Source organism: Oncorhynchus masou, chromosome 16 (genome assembly GCF_036934945.1).
Source record: "Oncorhynchus masou masou isolate Uvic2021 chromosome 16, UVic_Omas_1.1, whole genome shotgun sequence".
In the NCBI taxonomy this organism is placed as follows: Eukaryota; Metazoa; Chordata; class Actinopteri; order Salmoniformes; family Salmonidae; genus Oncorhynchus; species Oncorhynchus masou.
Genome location: NC_088227.1, coordinates 12502474 through 12525365, shown reverse-complemented (window position 1 = coordinate 12525365; position 22892 = coordinate 12502474). Strand labels below are relative to the sequence as shown.

Below are 22892 nucleotides of genomic sequence, written 5' to 3'. Positions count from 1 at the left end.
GTTCACTGTGTGAGGACCAGGCTGTGGAAGCTTTATTGCTGGCAAAAAGTGTCCGTAACCAGAGGTAATTAAACTGTTCTTTTTCACCGTGGAATCAGTCTCGGGAATTAAAAAACCCTTAATTATGATGTCAGCTGCACACCACAAACATTTCCACTTGACTATCTGTTGAGTCTGTCACACAGATCAATTATAATTCCAAACACTCCAGGTCTAATGACGGGTCTCACTCGTCCATGATCCACCGCCCAATAAACGCCATCGCTCATCCTTGCCTGGGCACAAATCTCAATGCACTGAGATGCACAAGGAGATTAAGTCGCTGGACAGTCGTATTGCAACCATTGAGTCTGCCCTTGAGCACATCCTGGCCGGCTGGTACCAAACACAACCCTACATCTGAACGGAGCGTGGTTGTTACATTTACATTTAACATTTAAGTCATTTAGCAGACGCTCTTATCCAGAGTTGTTGAATCGAAACTGACGTACTGCACACAAGAGCCTCTGACTCTTATGACAGACTATTAGCCCTCTGATGATGATGCTATGTACCACAGCTCAAGCCTTATTCAGTCCCAGCCTGCCAGACTGGCAGTGATGGTCGACCAGAAAATATCCTTGACTGAAATCGTTGGGAGGGCAAGCAGGAACCTCAATGTGGAGCATGCACCTACTGCCATGGCATTCACATCCAAGTTTGATTAATTCAGTGCTTCGAAGACTGAGACATCCATCAGATTGTCCAAAGACTTTGTGTGTGAGCTCCAATGCACTTGGAGGATGCGAAATAACAGAAGCCCTGCCATGCCAAGCATATGCACTCCCTTAGCTACAGTTCATGGTGCAGATGAGAATGGTTTTGTCCATTTGTCCAAGAGCTACCTAACAAACAATTCAAGGAATCTGATCACTTCCTACACAGGACACATGACAGCACCTCTTCAGCCACTAGTCTTAGCAATTCAGCAGCAATACTGGACTTCTATCAGAAGGAGCTGAAGTGTCACGACTTCTACCGAAGTCGGTTCCTCTCCTTGTTCGGGCGGTGTTCGGCGGTCGATGTCACCAGTCTTCTAGTCTGTCATCGCCGATCCAGTTTTCATGTTTCATTTGTTTTGTCTTGTTTTCACACTCACCTGGTTTCAATTCCCTAATTATATGTTGTATATTTTCCCTCATGTCCTTGTCGGGAATTGTTTATTGTAAGTTATTTTCCTATGTGTTACAGGTGCGCAACGGTTTTTGTACCCATGTGTTTGTTGTTTTGTATGCCTTTAGTTTTATATATTAAACTGCTCCGGCTATTCACCAAGTTCTGCTCTCCTGCGCTTGACCTCCCCTGCCACCAGTTACGCACCCCTTACATGAAGGCACCCTCTCCGTAAACTATGATTATGGGACCATGAAAGAATTGTCTTACAGTTGCTGACATCCTCATCCAATGCCTTCAGATTAATGTTCAGATGGTTGGGAAATCATTGCAACAGTGTGCTGCACGACACCACCTATGTTTAGCACAGTCCAAGCTCCCTGACAAAGAAAATGTTCCACTCCATTGAACTACTTAGATGATTGGCTAATATGTGCAGAGTTACGGACACACACATCCATTGGGACTAACAATGAACTTGAAAAGCAGTGCTCTGGTTCCCACTCAGTGTGTGCACTTCCTAGGCTTGACACTGGACACTCAAATCATGTGAGCAACAGTCTCTCTAGAAAGAGTGGTATCGTTGACAAACTGTCTTTCAATATTCAAACTGAGAAAACAGGTGACAGTACTCGATAGTCAGAGGCTTCTAGGCCTCCTAGCTGCTGCCGTCCATGTTATACCATTGGGTTTGATGCAGCCAAAACAGTGCTGGTACAACAGACACAATCTATGTCCCAGAAGGGACAAACACAAACTATTGCAATGAGTTTCTGGAGAGCAATACAATGGTGGCGCCTAGTATTTCAAACTCCCAGTGGAGTTTTCCTTGGCACAATTCACAACCAGCTGACTTTGACCATAGACACATCCCTACAGGGATGGGAATCAGTCTTGAACCAGTCCAGGGGTCCATGGTGTATGGTCTGCACCATGGACAACAGCTCACATCAATGTACTGGACCTCAAGGCGGTTCACCTTGCACTCTGACTTTTTCTCTGAGTACGGAGAGGACAACAAGTACTGACACGGACGACAACACAACTGTGGTTGCACGCATCAACCACCAGGGAAGATTGAGGTCAATGGCACTGCACCAGGTATATTGCGCTCAGAAGGGATGGAGAATCAGGCAGCAGACCTTCTCTCCAGAGGAGGCCCTCTTCCCTCAGACTGGAGGATACATCCCACAGTAGTGGAGATGATCTGTTTGCAATGCAGGAATCAACCCATTGTCCAAGGGTCCAGCAGGCCCACTCGGGGTCGACGCCCTATCACACAGATGGCCAAGGGGGCTGCTGTATGCATTTCCACCAATTCCCTTGCTCCCTCATGTCTTGAGGAAGATGTGTCTCGAAAGCACGTCAGTTCTACTTGTTGCTCCACATTGGCCACAGCATCCTTGATTTTCAGAACGTATACAGCTGATAACCTCCCAACCATGGGAATTCCCTCTTCAAGCTACCTCCTGTCACAAGCAGATGGCATGTTTTGGCACCACAAACCTAGCATATGAAGTTGTGGCTGTAGCCCCTGAATGTGACCGCCTTGTAGCTGCAGGGTTGCCCTCCCTGGTAATTGATACAGTTCAGGCAGGCAGGGCAAGGGAAGTCCTCATCTACATTGAAAGTGTATATGGCAGCCATCTCTGATGTCTGCGTGGTCCCATGGTGTTTATACTTGCGCACTATTGTTTATACATATGAACGTGGTACCTTCAGGCATTTGGAAATTGCTCCCAAGGATGAACCAGACTCCTTCCTTGCCATGTTGCTCAATATTGTTGAATGCATTAGAAGTTTACACAAACTTTATGGGAGCCCATTTTCTCTCCTTTGCAAGCAAGTGTGCGTGCGTTGACCACAACATAGCTGATCACACCTTTTTGTCTCTGGGAAATTGGACATCATTGGCATAAATAGGCATGTAAGTAATCCATAACCAACCCAACCATACCAGTCTTGACCCACCCACTTCCAAATCTCATTTTGGACAAGACAAACTTTATGACCCAAATTATCATATTTAAACTTTGTAGTACATTTTGACAATTCTGACTCATATCGATGCCACATTGGCCGTTTATAATCAGAGAAGTTGGTTCTAGGAGGCAGATCCCCTTTAACTGGATCTTGGGACCAATGTCCTGATATAAATCTTGGATATTACCTTAGTCTTTGGATAACAAACCATAGTCAACCCAATTTGAATAATACAATGCTCTCTGATCATTTGTTGATCACTCCCAGCGCATAGGAATCCCCATCTAGCTGAGTACTTTCAAATGATGGAAGCCCTCAATGGCAATGTCTATACTAAAACAAGTTAGAGTTCAAGTTGGAAGTTTACATACACTTAGAGTAATTAAAACCTGTTTTTCAACCACTCCACAAATTTCTTGAGGAAGATGCGTCACAAACTAGTTTTGGCAAGTCGGTTAGGACATCCACTTTGTGCATGACACAAGTCAATTTTCCAACAATGGTTTACAGACAGATTATTTCACTTATAATTCATTGTATCACAAATCCAGTGGGTCAGAAGTTTACATACACTAAGTTGACTGTGCCTTTAAACAGCTTGGAAAATTCCAGAAAATGATGTCATGGCTTTAGAAGCTTCTGATAAATGATGTCAATTAGCCTGAGTCAATTGGAGGTGTAGCTGTGGATGTATTTCAAGGCCTACCGTAAAATGCAGTGCCTCTTTGCTTGACATCATGGGAATATCAAAATAAAATCAGCCAAGACCTCAGAAAAAAATTGTAGACCTCCACAAGTCTGGTTCATCCTTGGGAGAAATGTCCAAACACCTGAAGGTACCACATTAATCTGTACAAACAATAGTACGCAAGTATAAACACCATATGACCACACATCCGTCATACTGCTCAGGAAGGAGACGCGTTCTGTCTCTTAGAGATGAACATACTTTGGTATGTTCAGAACAACAGCAAAGGACCTTGTGAAGATGCTGGAGGAAACAGGTACAAAAGTATCTATATCCACAGTAAAACAAGTCCTGTATCAACATATCATGAAAGGCTGCTCAGCAAGGAAGAAGCCACTGCTCCAAAACCGCCATAAAAAGCCAGACTACGGTTTGCAACTGCACATGGGGACAAAGACCGTACTTTTTGGAGAAATGTCCTCTGGTCTGATGAAACAAAAATATAACTGTTTGGGCATAATCATCATCATTATGTTTGGAGGAAAAAGGGGGGGCTTGTAAGCCGAAGAACACCATCCCAACCGTGAAGCACGGGGGTGGCAGCACTATGTTGTGATGGTGCTTTGCTGCAGGAGGGCCTGGTGCACTTCACAAAATAGATGGCATCATGAGGACAGAAAATTGTGGATATATTGAAGCAACATCTCAAGACATCAGCCAGGAAGTTAAAACTTGGTCACAAATGGGTCTTCCAAATGGACAATGACCCCAAGCATAATTCCAAAGTTGTGGCAAAAAAGTCATGGTCATGGTGGAAAGGCCATCACAAAGCCCCGACCTCAATCCTATAGAAAATGTGTAGGCAGAACTGAAAAAGCATGTGCAAGCAAGGAGGCCTACAAACCTGACTCTGTTACACCTGCTCTGTCAGGAGAAATGGGCCAAAAACTTATTGTGGGAAGCTTGTGGAAGGCTACCCAAAATGTTTGACCCAAGTTAAACAATTTAAAAGGCAATGCTACCATATACTAATTGAGTGCATGTAAACTTCTGACCCACTGGGAATGTAATGAAAGAAATGAAAGCTGAAATAAATCATTCTCTCTACTATTGTTCTGACATTTCACATTCTTAAAATAAAGTGGTGATCCTAAATGACCTAAGACAGGGAATTTTTACTCTGACTAAATGTCAGGAATTGTGGAAAACGGAGTTTAAATGTATTTGGCTAAGGTGTATGTAAACTTTCAACTTCAACTGTATATCCATCTAGAGTTCTCATTTCTCTCTATGATTGACACTGACACCGAAACACATGTTATTTTGCCAAAATAAAGACCGATAAAGTTATATACATCTAACAACATAATTAATGAGATGCATAAGTGATTCAATCAATCAACAAGTTTCAGATTCATACAATCAACATTTTACAGAGAACAATATAATATATGTCTCTGAATTCAATTTAAAGGTTTTGAAAATCAGGTTAAAAATCATGTTTTACTATTTTGTTAATTTGCTATGCAAATAACATTTCTAAAATGTGTCTGTAATAGAAGGTTAATCAATGTTTTTCTCTCTTCTACAGTCATTGACAGATGTGTGTATTGGACTTATGTATACCAATAAAGAAATAGTTTCTGGGTACGGTTGAAATAACAGGCGAAACCACATTTCTGCAAATAAAAAAAGATATGGAACTTTGTTGTATAAACATTTCTGTTGTGTCAGGTCAAGTCACTTGACATTTACTACAATTATGCTATTTATTGATTTGTCTTAATATTTGTATAATTTTGTTATATTATGAATACCACAATATACTAATGTATTGAAACCCAAGGGAAAGCTCTTGAATTGTAAATTGTAGGGATTATTGCCCATTGTTGATATTGAATCACTGCTTCCCTCTACTGGTTCTGGCATTAACAGCATACAGGAGTGTATTAACCAGGAACCAAATGGAAGTACACAGGCTGAAACAGGGAGTTACCTACCTGAATTTTAATAAGAATAAGAAACTAGTTCATTGCAAACATTTTCTGTTGTAAAACATTTTTGCTACAGAGTGTACTAATTAATAAACCATGTTGTATGTGAGAGAATTATATAAAGCTTAGATAAGACCTCTTCAGGGAATGACAGAAACATAGTTTCTGAATAGATTTTTAATCAACTTTTTCAATTCAACGGCAGTTGACATTATTGATTAGTTAAAAGTTGGCAACATTATTTGCAATGCAGTAATTTTCAAAATATAACTTTTTATAAAAACATTTTTTTTACACAAGACACATTACTATGATAGTCCAGAGACGGCATTATGAATTAAATGTTCTTTTCCCCTCATTATGTCGAGATCACAACTTATTTATCTCATGATCACATAACAAAAGTTGTTTTGTCGAGATCAAGAGATATTCAAAAGTACCATGGGTCATACATTGATTTGTTCAGATGCATGATAACCACTTCATCAAGGAGCCCTTTGGCTGCGTTGATCGCAATACTGGGTAATTAAGCCCTGAACGATGCCTGACAGGCAGCAATGTCTCCCAGGCTACGTGCCGCCCCCAAGACCACAACCAATCACATGCAAGGAACAACGCAGCTAACTTGGCTAGTCTTGTGAGCTAGTTAGCTCGGTTGTCTGGGGCTGAAATTGAATCTGATCAGTCTGATCAGTCTGTCTGGAATGGAGCTTACCCACTCAATTTAAATATCATCCAAAAAACATTAAGTGTCCCTTACAATTATACTAATATCAGTTATGAAAGATAACATAGCTTGCTAGCTAGCTTGTTATCTAACACGACTACCTAACTAGCTAGCAAGCACACTCACACGACTAGCCAAGTTTACTGCGTTGTTGCTTGCATGCATTGATTGTGGTCTTGGGGGTGGCACACAGCCTGGGAGACAGAACTGCCTGTCAGGCAATGTTCTGGGCTTAAATGCCACATGAGGGCTTAGATGCCCCGAGAGCTCTTAGCTCAAGGTAAGGGACATTTAAATTTGATAATGTTCTAACTTATAAAACTGATAATAATAATCAAATCAAATTTTATTTGTCACATACACATAGTTAGCAGATGCACAAGCATTTCGCTACACTCGCATTAACATCTGCTAACCATGTGTATGTGACAAATCAAATTTGATTTGATTTGATAAGCTCCAAACACAAATGAAAGCATGATGTTAGCATGAAATGTGCCATCCCTTACCATAGCAATTAATAAAAACGTACTGAATCCACTGCGGGCTCTGCAGCCTCAGCCATACTTTCAAGCCACTCCTCTTTATGGAGTTCATCTCAACCGAACAACTTTCGTTATGTCATGATCATGGGAAAATGATCTTGTGATCTCGAACAAATCAACTTGTTACGTTGTGATCATGAGATAGATAAATAAGTTGTGATGGACATAATGAGGGAGTGATCTTTTCATTAATATGTCCTCTGGACTTTCGTACATTACATTTGAAAGGTCCCTTACTTTGTAGTATAAATGTGCAATTCAACCTTAGAGTTTGATGACAATTCTTAAACATTTCTCCACAATATTTACCTTAAAAGCAAAGCAGAATTCATAAAAGGTCATATCTACATTATCCCCAATTTTAGAAAACAGACCGATATTATAAAAGTGAAAAGTCTCTTTGATCATGATTTAGTAAGGCAAAACAGGTATCCACTGAGTATAGCTAGTTTGCTATAAACATCCACTGCAGTACAAACGACTAAGAACAACCAAAAGTCTAAATAGTACACACAATGAAAATAGCCATATTGATATTCCAATACAGATATTCAATTAAATAAGGGATACAAAAGAAGAAACATTGGCAAAAGCAATAGAATACAATGTATAAGTGCATTTACAAAAATATATTCCCTTGTGAAAAGTTAAGATGTGGAGTGCGGAAAGGGATTAAAAGGAAGACTGAAGTTGTGGTACTGGGATGTGAGACAAAGTGGATGTTCCAGATATTATTTTTTTGTAGTCACATTGAGCATGTCAGAATATTGTTATATCATATGATTATGTGCTTCCTAGATGTTTAACAGTTCCACGGGTGTTACAATATCTGATAATCTACAGATACATGAATGACCTGGAACGCCACCATACTCAATCTCATGGTCTTAGGTAAAGATTCTTTAAACTTTGTTTTTATAGGAGTGGGATCTCTCTTTCCTTCCCTTTTTCTCTGCCTCACGCCCAAGTCTCCCCCCACTCTTTTCTCCCCTTCTCTCTCTCTTTCAGTGCCAATCCTCGTCCTCTTCATCTTCTGCCTCTGAAGGCACATCCTCATCACTGACCTCATCCTGTTCTCCCGCTTCATTCCCACAACCATTCCCATTCTGCATAGCCTCTGCTGCCTCCTTGGCCCGTGCCTCGGCTGCTGCCGCCGCCAGGGTCGCCCGCTCCACCTCCTCTTTGAGTTTGAGTGCGGCGTCCTTCTTCTCCCGCTCAGCATGGCTCTTCATGTGGGCGCTGCGGCTCTTAACCTTGTAGAACACCCTGGAGGTCAAAGGTCAGATACATGAACAATATAACATATAATCCAGATCGCTATATACACTAAGTACACAGAGGTATGTGGACACCTTCAAATGAGTGGTTTCGGCTATTTCATCCACACCCGTTGTTGACAGGTGTATAAAATCGAGCACACAGCCATAGACAAACATTGTCAGTAGAATGGCCTTACTGAAGAGCTCAGTAACTTTCAACGTGACACCGTTCTAACAAGTCAGGTTGTCAAATTTCTGCACTGCTAGAGCTGCCCCGGTCAACTGTAAATGCTGTAAATGTGAAGTGGAAATGTCTAGGAGCAACAAAGGCTTAGCCGCAAAGTGGTAGGCCACACAAACTCACAGAACAGGACCCCCGAGTGCTTAAGTGCGTAAAAATCTATTGAGTTCCAAACTGCCTCTGGAAGCAAGGTTAGCACAAGAACTGCTCGTTGGGAGATTCATTAAATGGGTTTCCATGGCCGAGCAGCCGCACACAAGCCTAAGATCACCATGCGCAATGCCAAGCGTCAGCTGGAGTGGTGAAGAGCCTGCCGCCATTGGACTCTGGAGCAGTGGAAATGTGTTTGTGAATCACACTTCACCATCTGGCAGTCCAATGGACAAATCTGGGTTTGGCAGATGCCAGGAGACTACTACTAGCCCCAATGCATAGTGCCAATTGTAAAGTTTGGTGGAGGAGGAATAATAGTCTGGGGATGTTTTTCATGGTTCGGGCTAGGCCCTTTAGTTCCAGTGAAGGGAAATGTTAATGCTACAGTAAACAATGACATTCTAGACGATTCTGTGCTTCCAACTTTGTGGCAAAAGTTTGGGAAGGCCCTTTCCTGTTTCAGCATGACAATCCCCCGGGGCACAGAGTGAGGTCCATACAGAAATGTTTTGTTAAGATCGGTGTGGAAGAACTTGAAAGGCCTGAACAGAGCCCTGACCTCAACCCCATTGAACATCTTTGGGTCTAATTGGAACGCCGTCTGCGAGCCAAGCCTAATTGCCAAACATCAGTGCACGACCTCACTAATGCTCGTGGCTGAATGGAAACACGTCCCCGCAGCAATGTTCCAACATCTAGTGGAAAGCCTTCCCAGATGAGTGGATGCTGTTGAAGCAGCAAAGGGGGGACCAACTTCATATTAATACCCATGATTTTGGAATGAGATGTTCGGCAAGCAGGTGTCCACATACTTTTGGTATTGTAGTGTATATAAAGAGAATTATATGGCTCGGATAGAACCTACAGTCACACAGGTGGTGTACCAGGTCATCGTGCTGTGCATCTCAGAAGACTGCTATACCATATCAATATGGTTACTGAGACGTAAAATTATTCTCCAGGTGTTGTAATAGGGATGGGCATTTGAAATGATTTCACTATTCGAATAATATCATGACATTTTGGATATCCAGAAAGTCGAAATACATGTTTATAATCAAATGTTTTACTTCAATGGAGACTTGCTAACACGACTCGACAGAAAGACAGTGAGCGGTGCCGAGAGTGCTGCAGCACCTCCTTAAAAATAAAAATAATATTAATAATTCGGAATATAAAACATAAATAATTGAAGAAAATGTATTAGTCCTGTATTAGCGGCTATTGACAAAAGTATTGCACTGTGCCTTTACTAGTCCTGTATTAGCGCAGTGGTTCCCTCCCTTGGGTGCACGTTTTGGTTTTTGCCCTAGCACCACACAGCTGATTCAAATAATCAAAGCTTGACGATGAGTTGGTTATTTGAATCAGCTGTGTAGTTCTAAGGCAAAAAAATAAATGTGCACCAACAGGTAGACTGTTGTTTCATATGAATGGAGTTGTTGTAGACAAGTAAGGGGAGTGGCAGATATTTTTTTGATAGCGCTTCAAACGGCTATATTGGTCCGCTAATACAGCGTTTGTATTAGAGACAGTGCCCTGTACCCCTGTATTAGCAGACTGACATAGCTGTTTGAAGTGCTATCAAAAAAATATCTGCCACTCCCCTTACTTGTCTACAACAACTCCATTCATATGAAACAACAGCCTACCTGTCACATAGATCATTGTATTTAATTTTAGACAAAGCCTTTTCATTGTTAAAATGTGCCTATATTTTCTGGTATCAAAAATGTATCCTCTCCCAAGTAATCAAATACTAACGTCTCTTTGGATAGTCAAATATTCCAATAACCGTGCATATCCCTTTGTTGTAAAATCGGATTATCCGTGCAGCGGAACTGCAACAAAGACCACCAATGGATTTTGTCTCCATTGTCACCCCACCAGTCTGGGATGTTTCCAGTGAACACTGGTCTCTAAGAGAGATGCCTGGTTTATAATACTCTTGGTCAATCCCTTTCTTTCACCCTGTTTTCTTTCACTGTAAAAACTGTTAGGTGGAAACTGTTAATGGTGGTAGGATTGCATGGTGGAGTATGTGTCTATCGGTTTGCAGATACAATACACATAAAAATACACTTACATAGACAGACACACACAAACACACTGACCTGCTACACTTCTTGCAGGGGAACACGCCCTCTGGGTCGCCCGGGGGCTTTGGGGGTGCTCTGCTCTTCTTCCCTGCAGACTCGGGACGAGGATTTCGGAGTGCAGAGGAAGGGGTTGGATGGTGAAGTCCCACCTTTTGTACAGTATCCTGGTCCTTGTGTCCTAGCACTGCTCCTGTCTTGTGGGCCAAACATTACATTTCATTGTGTTAGTCTGTCATACCAGTGTTGTATTGCACTGTTGGTGGATCCTTGGTCAAAGAACATAGACATAGGATATACCAGTATGGGATGGATATAAACATGATACAAAGTGGTTGAATAGTTTAACATACACTTTTAAATGTAATTTCAAGTGAAAATGAGCACTTACATTGTCGTGAGCCTGTAGTGTCTGGTTAACCCTCAACTGGCTGCCATCTTTACCCCATTCCCAAGACCGTTCCCACTTCCTGTTGTCTTCTCCCTGAGGTGGCATATAACACAATAAATGTTCATCTTAATGAAAGTAATGTTAAAAAAACGTAATCATTAACTACTTGTTTTATTATATTTGTTTTCATTAACTTAAGCCCTACTTTGACATCCAATACTGCCTCTGTGTGTTTCGCCGCTGGTGACTCTGGAGGTCCGTAGGTAAGGGTCCCACTGCGACCGATCTTCACCCGTTTCTTATACGTGTAGTAGAACTCAACACACTGTGCCACTGTCTTAGTCCGCACCTGTATATGGAGCGACAACACACACGCACGCAGACACACACACAGACAAAGGTATTCATTATACTCTTCCTCTCATTCCCGTACACACATAGAAATACAGACACAGTTATTAAAAAGTTATTAACTACTAATGGTACTCCCACTGTTTGCCCAGGTAGTGATAACATGCCATGTGGTGAAAGTGTTATGGCCGACATGGCCTGATTCGAATTGGGCGTACCAATTTCTGCACCATGAAGAAGTCCTTCCTGTAGGCAGAGATGCCTTTGTTGAAGTAGCGCTTCTCTGAGGGAGTCCAACTGTCTGATCCTGGGAGGGAAATTATTCACCATACTGTCAATGACGTCACACAGTGTGTGTGTGTGTATGTGTGTGTGTGTGTGGGGGAGTTGTGAGTGAATTAATTCCATCACTCCGCTGCCCCTTCTCCCCTTTAACAAGCATACGCTTTGGAAAGAAGCACATGAGGAAACAAGACAAATTCCCCACCTGAGTAGTGATAGTCTGCCAGGTGATGGCCTTTAGAGAAAATGGGCTCCTTGAGCAGCAGGAATGCCAGGGCCTCCTGGGGAGCACAACACAATTCATCACCAGGGTGTTTCCCAAATGGCACTACATTTGACCAGTGGCCACAGAGATGTACTATCAAGTGAATAGGATGCCATTTGGGACACAGTCTGTGATAAACTTGCCACAATGGATCATTCTGAAAGCGTAGGGGAGGCAGCGTCGTTGTAAACTACTCGGTTATATCAATGGATGAGTCACTGTACTCACAAGGACATTGCCCCCGCACTCATGCAGACAGTGAAGGGCCAACTCTTGATTGGTGCCTCCGCCATACAGAGCGCATGAGCAGGCCAGGCTCATCAGGTCATCCACTAGGGGGGAGAGTGAGGCAGTTTTGAGAGAGGAAGGCAGGGAGGAAGAGGTGCAGGGAGAGAGAAAGTGAGGAGGGGTGGAGAAGATAGACAGAGCCAAAAAAAATTGACAGAAAGCAAAAAGTTGTTGTTGTTCAAATGTGCATACTTTAAGTTTCATACAAAAAGCAAGCTCTATTACCGCTCACACTACAGTGCTGAGCTGGCCTGATTATGCACACAACATAGTTTCTAGAACCATGCTGAAAAAAATGTAAATTAAAAAGCTGTAGTGCTAGCACAGTACGGTTCGGATTGCCTCTATAGTCTGAAAACACATTTAGATGGCTATAACCTTTGAGGAAGGGACAGCAAAGTTCAGGCTTGGGCAGTATACCGTATTCCGGAGTATTTGGAAATGGCGTCGGCATGGTTTTTCAATACCGTTGAAACTATTTATTCGGAAAGTATTTAGACCCCTTGAATTTTTCCACATTGTTACGTTACAGCCTTATTCTACAATGTATGAAACAACAAAATCCTCATCGATCTACACACAATACCCCATAAAGCAAAGCGAAAAACAGTAAAAAAACAAACTGATATACCTTATTTACATAAGTATTCAGACACTTGCTATGAGACTCGAAATTGAGCTCAGGTGCATCCAGTTTCGATTGATCATCCTTGAAATGTTTCTACAACTTGAATTCCACTTGTGGTAAATTTAAATTGATTGGACATGATTTGGAAAGGCACACACCTGTCTACAGTGCCTTGCGAAAGTATTCGGCCCCCTTGAACTTTGCGACCTTTTGCCACATGTCAGGCTTCAAACATAAAGATATAAAACTGTATTTTTTTGTGAAGAATCAACAACAAGTGGGACACAATCATGAAGTGGAACGACATTTATTGGATATTTCAAACTTTTTTAACAAATCAAAAACTGAAAAATTGGGCGTGCAAAATTATTCAGCCCCCTTAAGTTAATACTTTGTAGCGCCACCTTTTGCTGCTTGGGGTATGTCTCTATCAGTTTTGCACATCGAGAGACTGAAATTTTTTCCCATTCCTCCTTGCAAAACAGCTCGAGCTCAGTGAGGTTGGATGGAGAGCATTTGTGAACAGCAGTTTTCAGTTCTTTCCACAGATTCTCGATTGGATTCAGGTCTGGACTTTGACTTGGCCATTCTAACACCTGGATATGTTTATTTTTGAACCATTCCATTGTAGATTTGGCTTTATGTTTTGGATCATTGTCTTGTTGGAAGACAAATCTCCGTCCCAGTCTATCTGTATGTTTGTAGAAACTTTAAGTAAATAGCTGCAGTCAACTACATTAGGAGATAAAGTAGATCACGTTCTTCATTTCACCTGTCACATTATTTTTCATTATGAAGCTTACTGGTAGTCCCCAGTCACATGGTGTTTGTTTACAACCACAAAACATTGAGAGACCCATGCCTTGTAAGTCGCTCACTGTTGTGCAGCACGTGCCAGGTGATCAAGTTACAGTATGGAATTCACAATTACATGTTTGCCAGATATCTTTTAACTATTAAGTTAACTATCTAAAATGTGTTAAATGCTCTGCAGTTGTACATGTGGTATGCTAATTTAGTAGCTAGTTATTTAGCTTCTTGCAAAATCAAGCTTATTTTGGTAACAGCAGAGAATCCCCTCCTGGATCAAGAGCCTTGCTGTCTAATATGTATTTTGTGTGCGCAGCAAACTGTGAGTAGCATTTTTAAGTTACTTGTATAAGTTTATGACCTGGGATGTCTGCCCGACAAATTGTTTGTCAGAGACTGTATAAAATGTTTGCAATGCACTCGTTAGCATTTAGCATTCACTATGGGTATTTACATGTACTTGTTAGCATTGCTAACCTTCGGATTACGCTTTTGAAAAAAGCGCCCCTTGTGTTCAGTGCTGGTATTACCAAATGTCCTGTGATGGCACAAGGTCGGTATGAAGGTATGTCAATCAGGATACCGCCCTAGCCTAGTATAGTTACCAGTCTCCTGCACTACGTGGCGTAGCTGGGATTCCTTCATGGGGAGCCAGACCAGGTCAGCCTTGTGCTGGTCCCAATGGGTCAGCGAGCAGTCCCGCTGCAGCTCTGGCACCTCTGCCTGGTACTGCAGACCAATGTTAATACGCCTGGAGGGAGGGGGGAGAGGGAGAAAAAGGGAGAGGTTGGGAGAGGGTGGAGGGAGGGGGGGTGGAAAGAGAGAGAGAGTGAGAAAGTGGGGAGGGAGAGAGTGGAGGGGGAGCGAGAGAGAAATGTTAGGAAATCAGCAGCCATTGTGGCCATACCAGTCTGAAATTCTGCTATAGGCTCTCTCCATGGGGACCATGCTGTGTGAATAGAAATTGTAGATACACAGGTAGATTTGCAGATAAAAGTGTCCCCTGAAGGCACAAATCAAGGGCTGGTGCCACCAACTGAAAAAGTTAACATTTTATAGTCTCGAGCCATGGATGGGCCATAAAACATTATATATTATACATGCTTAGGACAAGTCTTTCAATGCATTATAAGTGCATCATAATGCATAATACCTGCAGACTTTGAGTAAAGTGTCACAGAGGTTTGTACTCACGGGTCAAAGCTGACAGGTGTGGCATCGGTGATTAAAGGGAGGACCGGGGGTGTGATGTCTGTAGAGCTGGCTGTAGAACACACAAGGAAGGCAGGGCCTTTAGGGCACTACTAACTGGACCAAAACAGAGAGGCAGACATGGGTCTATTTCACCCCTGGAAGACTGTGGGTCTGCATCCCAAATGTCACTTTTGGCTAGGGTCCATAGGACTGGTCATAAGTAGTGCACTTATACTAGGAATGGGGTATTATTTGTGGCTGGCTGCAAAGTCTAGACAGACATTAATGTGGAGAGTAAAAAGGAAGAGAGAGCAGTGGTGGAAAAAGTACCAAACTGCCATACTTGAGTAAAAGAAAATGACTAAAGTAAAAGTGAAAGTCACTCAGTAAAATACTACTTGAGTAAAAGGCTAAAAGTATTTGGTTTTAATAAATACTTAAGTGTCAAAAGTAAAACATTTGTCAAATTCCTTATATTAAGTAAACCAGCCTGCACGATAGCCAGGGGCACACTAGTGAGTCTGCCAGATCAGAGGCAGTGGGGATAACCAGGGATGTTCTCTTGATAAGTGCATGAATTGGACCATTTTTCTGTCCTGCTAAGCATTCAAAATGGAACGAGTACTTTTGGGTGTCAGGGAAAATGTATGGAGTAAAAAGTACAATATTGTCTTTGGAAATGTAATGAAGTCAAAGTACAAATACCACAAAAAACTACTTAAGTACAACTTTAAAGTATTTCTACTTAAGTACTTTACATCACAGAGAGACAGGACTGCAAGACTAGGCAGACAAGTGATTGTGTGAAAAGCAGAGAGAGAGAGAGAGAGACAGGGATACAGAGACACTCCTCGAGGCTCCATGATAACACTTACTGGAATGCAGCAGGCTGCGCGAGTTTGACTTGGGTGTAATGGGTGGTGGTTGCAGGGTTTGGTTGCTGGTGGTGATGGAGGACAGGAAGGTGGAGAAGTAGAGCCCTGAGCCCCCGCGCACCGGTGACAGGATGGGAGGCGGGGTGTAGGGCGGCATTGTGAAGGGGTGGTCAGGCAAGCGGATGGGTGAGCGTAGATGGCTCTGGTAGGGAGTGATGGCGGAGTAGACCGAGGGAACGATGAACGTGGTCGGTTTGGGCGGAGGGATGAAGAGCGGCTCGGGACGAGGACAACGTTTGTGCTTGGCCAATTTCCCATCATTGTCCTGCCCCGCGTTGCTCTCCTCGTCCTGTTTTGGTGAGACGATTGTGAGGATGGCATTTGTTTTCTTCCAAATAATTTAGCATTGAGCTTGTCTGGCTGGTGGAATGTAGACAAGGGAATAGCCCCAAAAGTGCAAACCCCAGCCATCTTGTACTTCAGGCAGGTAAAATCAAACAAATACTATGTGATCGTGTTCATTAGGCACCAAACGGAAGAATATGGACTGAAACAATAAGAACTTGTCCTACCATAAACACTCAAACGGTGCAAAGGTTTTTACTACGATGTGCCCTAATGAACACAACCCTGGTCTGCAACAGGACCTACCTGGCTGAAGCTTTCCGACAAGGAGTTCCTCAGGGAACGGCGCCGGGCCACGATGACAGAGGGCTTGTGTTTGGGCTGGGGCAGGAGCAGGGGGTGCTGGCTCGGTGGGCGCCCGTAAAGCCAGTTGCCCGGAGGGGCTGGCTGACCCTGACGCACTGGCACTGACACAGGCATAACCAAGGGCACCATGCCAGCCTGTCTGCCTGTAGGACCCTCCTGCAGCTGCTGGGGAAAGAGAGAGGGGGAGAAACAGAAGGGAATAACATGAGGTGAGAGAGAAAAAAATGGGAGTGCATTAGTAAACTTAACATTCTACATGGAGCAATTGTTTATGTCAGACCGTAAGTATGCATGTCTCACACACACACACAACATTTATGAACATTGCTTAGAGGCAGTCTTCAGTGTTGCAAGATCCGGTACCACAGACTTGAGAATACACTGCAGATGTGGTATGAACAAACAGTTACTTATAGGTAGCACATGGTTACTGCCAGCTTACAAAACTTACTGAAAATTCATTAGAAAACCCATTCAGGCCAGGATAGAAAATAAAATGTGAAATCAAATTCAAATGCCTCCAGTAAATGTGTCAACCTCAATTCTGCACTTTTCTCCATTCAACTCCACTCCAGCCAATATATGGCCAACTCAGCAGTCTTCTGGCTGGGCTTGTGATTTAGAAATAGAAAAAAGGATTGTGACTATTAGTAGTAGGACTGTTTTATTAAGGCAACTGGTCGGGCAGAGAGTGTGGAGGAGTGCGAGTTTGAAGGTCTGGCTGTGGCGCCAGGCTGCATCCGCGGCCCCTCCCTGGCTCAGCTGAATGGCTGGTGAGGAAGAGCCATGAGGAATGTGGAGGTGTGTAGACATGCAGCTGCTTCAGCAGTCTGCACCCAGCACACTGCCTCTCTTTCGCCATCTTTGCAGGCTGTAAACACACACACACACACACACACACACACACACACACACACACACACACACACACACACACACACACACACCTCCCTGTGGGCTGAAGTGCAGGTAGGTTTAAAACAGAATGACAACAACCAGAGCAATGTGTTTTATCACTTGGTGAGTGGATGTATCAGCATGTTTTGCCTTTAAAAAACAAGAGTTGAAAAAAATGCAGCTGCTTCAGTGGGTGTGCCCTAGGGAAACATAAACATCAAATTCCAGACAGCAAGGCTAGGGATCGCTCTCTTTTCTCACAGCAGTATAATCAGAGTCGAATTGTGACTAGGCCTTTTGAGGGACCAAAAATCTTCCAATATGACAGAAAACATAGCATCACTTAATGCGCCCGGCATATCTTCTGTAGTCAAACCATTCTAGTTCTAGTGAAGGAAGAGCAATGCTTTTTGATGACATTATGAATGAATGAAACAGGCCTGGCTGTGCTTCGGGCTGCCGCATTCACACACACACACACACACACACACACACACACACACACACACACACACACACACACACGTGACACACAGCATAAAATAATGCAATCAGTGAAACATAAAACACACTGTTTACACAACCTATGGCAGCCTAACACCACTATCACCAATAGTGACAACAACAGTGTCACATTAAAGGTGACAGACTCATGGTGCTGAAAAGGACAGACCCGTAAGACTTGTGCTCTCCATGGCACTGAAGGAGAGACCGTTTTGGGCACACACAGCATCAAATAACGTTAAAGAATAAGCAGACCATTCACTCCAGTAGGCCCCATGAAATCACAAGAATATAAAAGAAAGGTTTAATTTTCAAAATTGAATTAACAAACCAGCTATTACTTCCCATTGTAAATATATTTTATCACGCTCATCACAATAACCGGTGACAGTTTAAATGCAACAATGTTTCACAGTCATTATTTTCAAAGAGATAGTTAACAGCAAGCGAGCTGCAACGAAAAAGAGGGCATAAACCCACGCACTTTGGAGCCAGGACCACCCATTCCTGCAGTCAACATGCCAATCACACACCCAATGTGTGGCGTAGTGTTGTGTGACAAAACTGCACATTTCCCGAGTGCTCCTGAGTGGCACAGCGAGGCACTGCATCTCAATGCTAGAGTCGTCACAACAGACCCTGGTCAATTCCAGGCTGTATCACAACCGACCGGGATTGGGAGTCACAGAAGGCGGCGCACAATTTGCCCAGGGTCGTCCGGGTTAGGGTTTGGCCGGGGTAGGCCGTCATTGTAAATAAGAAATTGTTCTTAACGCACTTGCCTAGTTAAATCAAATTTAAAAAATGTATTGTCCCCAACACAAGGTGTAATTGTCCCTAGCACCTGTGTAATGATCATGCTGTTTAATCAGCTTCTTGATATGCCACACCTGTCAGATGGGATGGATGATCTTGGCAAAGGAGAATTGCTCACTAACATGGGATGTAAAACAAATGTATGCACCAAATTTGAGACAAATAAGCTGTTTGTGCGTATGGAACATTTCTGGGATCTTTTATTTCAGCTCATGAAACATGGGACCAACACTTTACATTGTGTTAATTTTTGTTCAGTATAAAAAATAAAAAAATCAAAGAACACAATCATGGTACCAATAATTGCTTCTATTTCACCAGATGTACATCCTCGGACCAATTACTTTAAAACAGGGTTCCCCAACTGGTGGCCCACAGGTGGTTTTTATGTGGCCCCCCAAGTTTTCTGAGTAAATAAATAAATAAAAATCTAGACATTTATGTAACAGGTGGGTCTAATCCTGATTGGTTAAAACCACATTGCAGACAGTGACTATTCCACTAGCTAAATCTGACGTTAAAATGCCTATTTACTCTGTTACATCTGAATGTGCAATATACAGTCTCATCAGCCCAGACAGGCAATTTATAAACATTATTTCTTTTAGAATAACATTTAGTTTTCAACAGAGGAGATTTGTATAAACCTTGCTGTCTGTGTCTCTAACATTTGCAACATTTTGAAAATTGAAAACTGCTGTCCCATAGTAATGAACGTGTCGGGATGAGACAGACAGGCAGGCAGCTTTTCTCAGCCGAAATCATGAAACAACATAGTTCTTTGTATATATCCATAAAAATTATCAATCGTAAACAGGTAAAACGAAACGAAGTGCAGCTAGTTTGGCATCTTTCCAGCTTCAGTTTGAAGTGATTGTGTTAGCGGTGCTGTTGGCTAGCTCCTCTGAACAACAGTGTCCTGACGAGAGAGCACATTTTCTATGCCAGGCGAAATCGCGCAAAATTAGCTCATTGTTATGGATGTATCCAAATAACTGTCACTAGAAAACAGCTTAAACAAATGTGCAGCTACTTTACTGTTATTCTGGCTGCACTGTTTGACGTGACTGTAAGTTAGACATAGTTTCATAGCTAGCAAGCAAGGGATAAGAACGTTGCCAGCCAGTACGGAAATGGGACATTTAGAACGAACGACTGTGTCGCGTCCATAGTTACAGAACAAAAAGTCTGAACGATTGTGTCGCATTTCTGGCAACCGAACCGGTAGAACGAACAACCGGCTGGCTTGGTTAGCAACCCTAGATTTGTGTTGGAACTATATCTTGTGGAAAGATGAAATAGTATGAATAAATTCATCAAAATAAAGTTAACGAAAACATGTTAAATCATATTTGAATATGTCGGTAACCCGTTGTGTAAAATTGATACTGCCCAAGAAGCCGGTGTTTGGAGGATATTGGTACGGTTTGTCTCGGGCCTAACAGCACCCGTTCCATTATATCCTACAAACACGGCTTCTGTGGCATTATCACTTAAATATACTGTTCCAGTCAAAAGTTTGGACACACCTACTCATTCAAGAGTTTCTGTATTTTTACTATATTGTAGAAAAATAGTGAAGACATCAAAACTATGAAATAACACATATGAAATCATGTTGTAACCAAAAAAAGTGTTAAACAAATCAAAATAGATGTTATATTCTTCAAAGTAGCCACCCTTTGCCTTGATGACAGCTTTGCACACTCTTGGCATTCTCTCAACCAGCTTCATGAGGAATGCTTTTCCAACAGTCTTGAAGGAGTTCCTACATATGCGGAGCACTTGTTGGCTGCTTTTTCTTCCAACTCATCCCAAACCATCTTAATTGGGTTGAGGTCCGGTGATTGTAGAGGCCAGGTCATCTGATGCAGCAATCCATCACTCTCCTCGGTCAAAAAACCCTTATGCAGCCTGGAGGTGTGTTTTGGGCCATTGTCCTGTTGAAAAACAAATGATAGTCCCACTAAGCGCAAACCAGATGGGATGGCATATGGATGCAGAATGCTGTGGTAGCAATGCTGGTTAAGTGTGACTTGAATTCTAAATAAGTCACCGACAGTGTCACCAGCAAAGCACCCCCACGCCATCACACCTCCTCCTCCATGCTTCATGGTGGGAACCACATGCGGAGATCATCCGTTCACCTACTCTTGCGTCTCACAAAGACACGGCAGTTGGAACCAAACATCTCAAATTTGGACTCATCAGATCAAAGTACAGATTTCCACCAGTCTAATGTCCATTGATCGTGTTTCTTGGCCCAAGCAAGTCTCTTCTTCTTATTGGTGTTCTTTCGTAGTCGTTTCTTGCAGAAATTCGAACATGAAGGCCTGATTCACGCAAACTCCTCTGAACAGTTGAGGTTGAGATGCATCTGTTACTTGAACTCTGTCAAGCATTTATTTGGGCTGCAATCTAAGGTGCAGATAACTCTAATGAACTTATCCTCTGCAGCAGAGGTAACTCTGGGTCTTCCTTTCCTGTGGTGGTCCTCATGAGACGCAGTTTCATCATAGCGCTTGATGATTTTTGCGACTGCACTTGAAGAAACTTTTAAAGTTCTTGAAATTATGCAGATTAACTGACCTTCATGTCTTAAAGTAATAATGGACTGTAATTTTTTCTTTGCTTATTTGAGCTGTTCTTGCCATATGGACTTAGCCCTATTTGGTAAAATACCATCTTCTGTATACCACCCCTAACTGATTGGCTCAAACGCATTAAGAAGGAAAGAAATCCCACAAATGAACAAGGCACACTTGTTAATTGGAATGCATTCCAGGTGACTACCTCATGATGCTGGTTGAGCGAATGCCAAGAGTGTGCAAAGCTGTCAAGGCAAAGGGTGGCTATTTGAATCTCAATTATATTTTGTTTTGTTTTACACTTTTCTGGTTACTTCATGATTCCGTATGTGTTATTTCATAGTGTAGATGTCTTCCCTATTATTCTACAATGTAGAAAATAGTAAATACACTGCTCAAAAAAATAAAGGGAACACTAAAATAACACATTCTAGATCTGAATGAATGAAATATTCTTATTAAATACTTTTTTTTCTTTACATAGTTGAATGTGCTGACAACAAAATCACACAAAAATTATCAATGGAAATCAAATTTATCAACCCATGAAGGTCTGGATTTGGAGTCACACTCAAAATTAAAGTGGAAAACCACACTACAGGATGATCTAACTTTGAAGGAATGTCCTTAAAACAAGTCAAAATGAGGCTCAGTAGTGTGTGTGGCCTCCACATGCCTGTATGACCTCTCTACAACGCCTGGGCATGCTCCTGATGAGGTGGCAGATGGTGTCCTGAGGGATCTCCTGGACTAAAGCATCCGCCAACTCCTGGACAGTCTGTGGTGCAACGTGGCGTTGGTGGATGGAGCGAGACATGATGTCCCAGATGTGCTCAATTGGATTCAGGTCTGGGGAACGGGCGGGTCAGTCCATAGCATCAATGCCTTCCTCTTGCAGGAACTGCTGACACACTCCAGCCACATGAGGTCTAGCATTGTCTTGCATTAGGAGGAACCCAGGGCCAACCGCACCAGCATATGGTCTCACAAGGGGTCTGAGGATCTCATCTCGGTACCTAATGGCAGTCAGGCTACCTCTGGCGAGCACATGGAGGGCTGTGCGGCCCCCCAAAGAAATGCCACCCCACACCATGACTGACCGCACCAGCATATGGTCTCACAAGGGGTCTGAGGATCTCATCTCGGTACCTAATGGCAGTCAGGCTACCTCTGGCGAGCACATGGAGGGCTGTGCGGCCCCCCAAAGAAATGCCACCCCACACCATGACTGACCCACCGCCCAACCGGTCATGCTGGAGTATGTTGCAGGCAGCAGAATGTTCTCCACGGCATGTCCAGACTCTGTCACGTCTGTCATGTGCTCAGTGTGAACCTGCTTTAATCTGTGAAGAGCACAGGGCGCCAAAGGCGAATTTGCCAATCTTGGTGTTTTCTTGCAAATGCCAAATGTCCTGCACGGTGTTGGGCTGTAAGCACAACCCCCACCTGTGGAC

At 42.8% G+C, this 22892-nt stretch overlaps 1 protein-coding gene across 2 annotated transcripts in view; it reads right to left on the bottom strand.

Moving 5' to 3' along the window:
• Positions 1 to 5979: 5979 nt before the first annotated feature.
• The window catches only part of LOC135557481 (mitotic deacetylase-associated SANT domain protein-like), a 23441-nt gene continuing 6528 nt past the window's right edge, over positions 5980 to 22892 (bottom strand). The window contains exons 3-13 of one of the 2 annotated variants that reach the window (XM_064990756.1): positions 16574 to 16795; positions 15923 to 16271; positions 15048 to 15117; positions 14459 to 14604; positions 12356 to 12459; positions 12068 to 12143; positions 11799 to 11887; positions 11435 to 11578; positions 11230 to 11322; positions 10857 to 11035; positions 5980 to 8355 (exon numbers count right to left, since the gene is read on the bottom strand). In XM_064990756.1, coding sequence (XP_064846828.1) covers positions 8094 to 8355; positions 10857 to 11035; positions 11230 to 11322; positions 11435 to 11578; positions 11799 to 11887; positions 12068 to 12143; positions 12356 to 12459; positions 14459 to 14604; positions 15048 to 15117; positions 15923 to 16271; positions 16574 to 16795 — 1734 coding nt within the window. In that variant the 3' untranslated portion in view covers positions 5980 to 8093. Of the gene's footprint in view, positions 8356 to 10856; positions 11036 to 11229; positions 11323 to 11434; positions 11579 to 11798; positions 11888 to 12067; positions 12144 to 12355; positions 12460 to 14458; positions 14605 to 15047; positions 15118 to 15922; positions 16272 to 16573; positions 16799 to 22892 lie in introns of both variants that reach the window. The other variant, XM_064990754.1, reaches the window with a different exon arrangement.